This window comes from Mesoplodon bidens, assembly GCF_964165515.1.
Source record: "Mesoplodon bidens genome assembly, chromosome: 10".
NCBI classification, from domain to species: domain Eukaryota; kingdom Metazoa; phylum Chordata; class Mammalia; order Artiodactyla; family Ziphiidae; genus Mesoplodon; species Mesoplodon bidens.
Window position 1 is genome coordinate 18,366,207 of NC_138172.1, and position 1,957 is coordinate 18,368,163.

A 1,957-nucleotide genomic window follows, 5' to 3' on the forward strand; every position below is an offset into this window, starting at 1 on the left:
GAATACCCTTGCATTAGAGAAGAGACAGGATTGTCATAACATCCGTCACTGTGGAGCCGCTGCATGGTACCAAGTTCTGTGCCAGGCCTGTCTCGTCCTAAGCATGTCAAGCAGGGACTGTCTCCACATCAATCCTTCTGTAGGCATAGACCCGCCGATGGGGGCAGCTCTGGGTGTGTTGAGACCAGGTAGCTCTGTTCTTAGCTGACTGGATCGGGCTTGAACTTGACCCAAGGTGGGATCTGCTACTCTGGGACGCTTTATTCAAACCAGGGATTCTCGATTTTGGCAACACCCTTGGATCATCTGAGAAACTTTAGAGAAATACTGACACCCAGGCTTCTCTGAAGCCAATGGAATCAGAGTCTCTGGGGATGTCTAAACAGGCAAACAGTGGAATAATAAGATTCCTGTTCGACTTCGGCTTTCGGCTCAGAGGAGGTCAAGGTGCGGCTTGCTTCGGTCCTCCCAAATCTGGGTTCATCTACACCAGCTGCCTCCACCATGCCGCCTAAGTTCCACCCCAACGAGATCAAAGTCGTGTACCTGAGGTGCACTGCGAGGGAAGTCAGTGCGACATCTGCCCTGGCCCCCAAGATCGGCCCCCTGGGTGTGTCTCCAAAAAACACTGGTGATGACATCACCAAGGCAACTGGTGATTGGAAGGCTCTGAGGATTACAGTGAAACGGACCATTCAGAACACACAGGCCCAGACTGAGGTGGTACCTTCTTCTGCTTCTGCCCTGATCATCAAAGCCATCAAGGAACCACCAAGAGACAGAAAGAAGCAGAACAACATTAAGCACAGTGGAAACATCACTTTTGATGAGATTGTCAGCGTTGCCCGACAGATGCTGCATCGGTCTTTAGCTAGAGAACTCTCTGGAACCATTAAAAAGATCCTGGGGACTGCCCAGTCTGTGGGCTGCAATGTTGATGACCGTCACCCTCATGACATCATAGATGAAATCAACAGTTGTGTGGTGGAATGCCCAGCTGGTTAAGAACTGCAAAGAAAAATAATTCCATAAAGTTTTATTTGACAAAAAAAAAAAAAATGCATGCTCTCAGAAATCTGCACTGGGAAATGCAGAGGGCATCAGGCCCTTGGCAGCAGATGTTGAGGGTGAGAGATGCATTGAAGGGGATCTAGAGTTGGTCTGGCCAACTCAGAGACGAAGGCAAAGAAATATGAGTTTAGGAGGATCTATGAAGTGGAGAAAAGATACAGCAGAGAGGGTTGAAGACACCACCAGCTAGCTGGTCATGGAAAAGAGAGTGGCTGGGTGGAGAAGGATGCAGACACATGAAGCTGTTAAGAGGACCCTAGAGCAGCCTTGGACCCCTACACCACCCTTTCACCAATTCCAGTTCCATTAGGCTTGACTGTATGCCTGTGCTTACTCTTTGAGATCAGAGAGCATCCGTTTCCCTTATTGCTGGTCAAATCAGAGGTCTTTCTTTTCTTTTTTTTTTTTTTCCCGTACACGGGCCTCTCACTGCTGTGGCCTCTCCCGTTGCGGAGCACAGGCTCCGGACGCGCAGGCTCAGCGGCCATGGCTCACGGGCCCACCCGCTCCGTGGCATGTGGGATCTTCCCGGACCGGGGCACGAACCCGTGTCCCCTGCATTGGCAGGCGGACTCTCAACCACTGCGCCACCAGGGAAACCCCAGAGGTCTTTCTTAAAGTAACAGGAAACCTGAGACAGCTGCTTCAAACTGTAAAGAGGGTTTATTAGTTCATGATGAAAGTCCAGTGATAGCATAGATTTCAGGAGAGGCTTAACCCAGCTGCTGACTTTGTGACCAAAGCCCTGTTTCTTGTGGTTTGTCTCCTCTACCATCCTCAATGTTGACTTCATCCCAGTTTGGACACTTCTCACATCCCAAGGCGGCTGCCAGCAGCCCCTGCAGCTACCTACTTTCTTCTTAACATCCATCCAAAAAAGAGAGTA

The 1,957-nt window shown here is 50.2% G+C and overlaps 1 protein-coding gene across 1 annotated transcript; it reads left to right on the forward strand.

Annotated features, from left to right (window-relative positions):
• Positions 1–447: 447 nt before the first annotated feature.
• On the forward strand, positions 448–1,014 carry LOC308623634 (large ribosomal subunit protein uL11-like). Its single transcript, XM_081246230.1, has one exon. It carries the CDS (start codon positions 505–507, stop codon positions 1,003–1,005), a length of 501 nt encoding a protein of 166 aa, XP_081102356.1. The 5' UTR covers positions 448–504; the 3' UTR covers positions 1,006–1,014.
• The last annotated feature ends 943 nt before the right edge of the window (positions 1,015–1,957 follow it).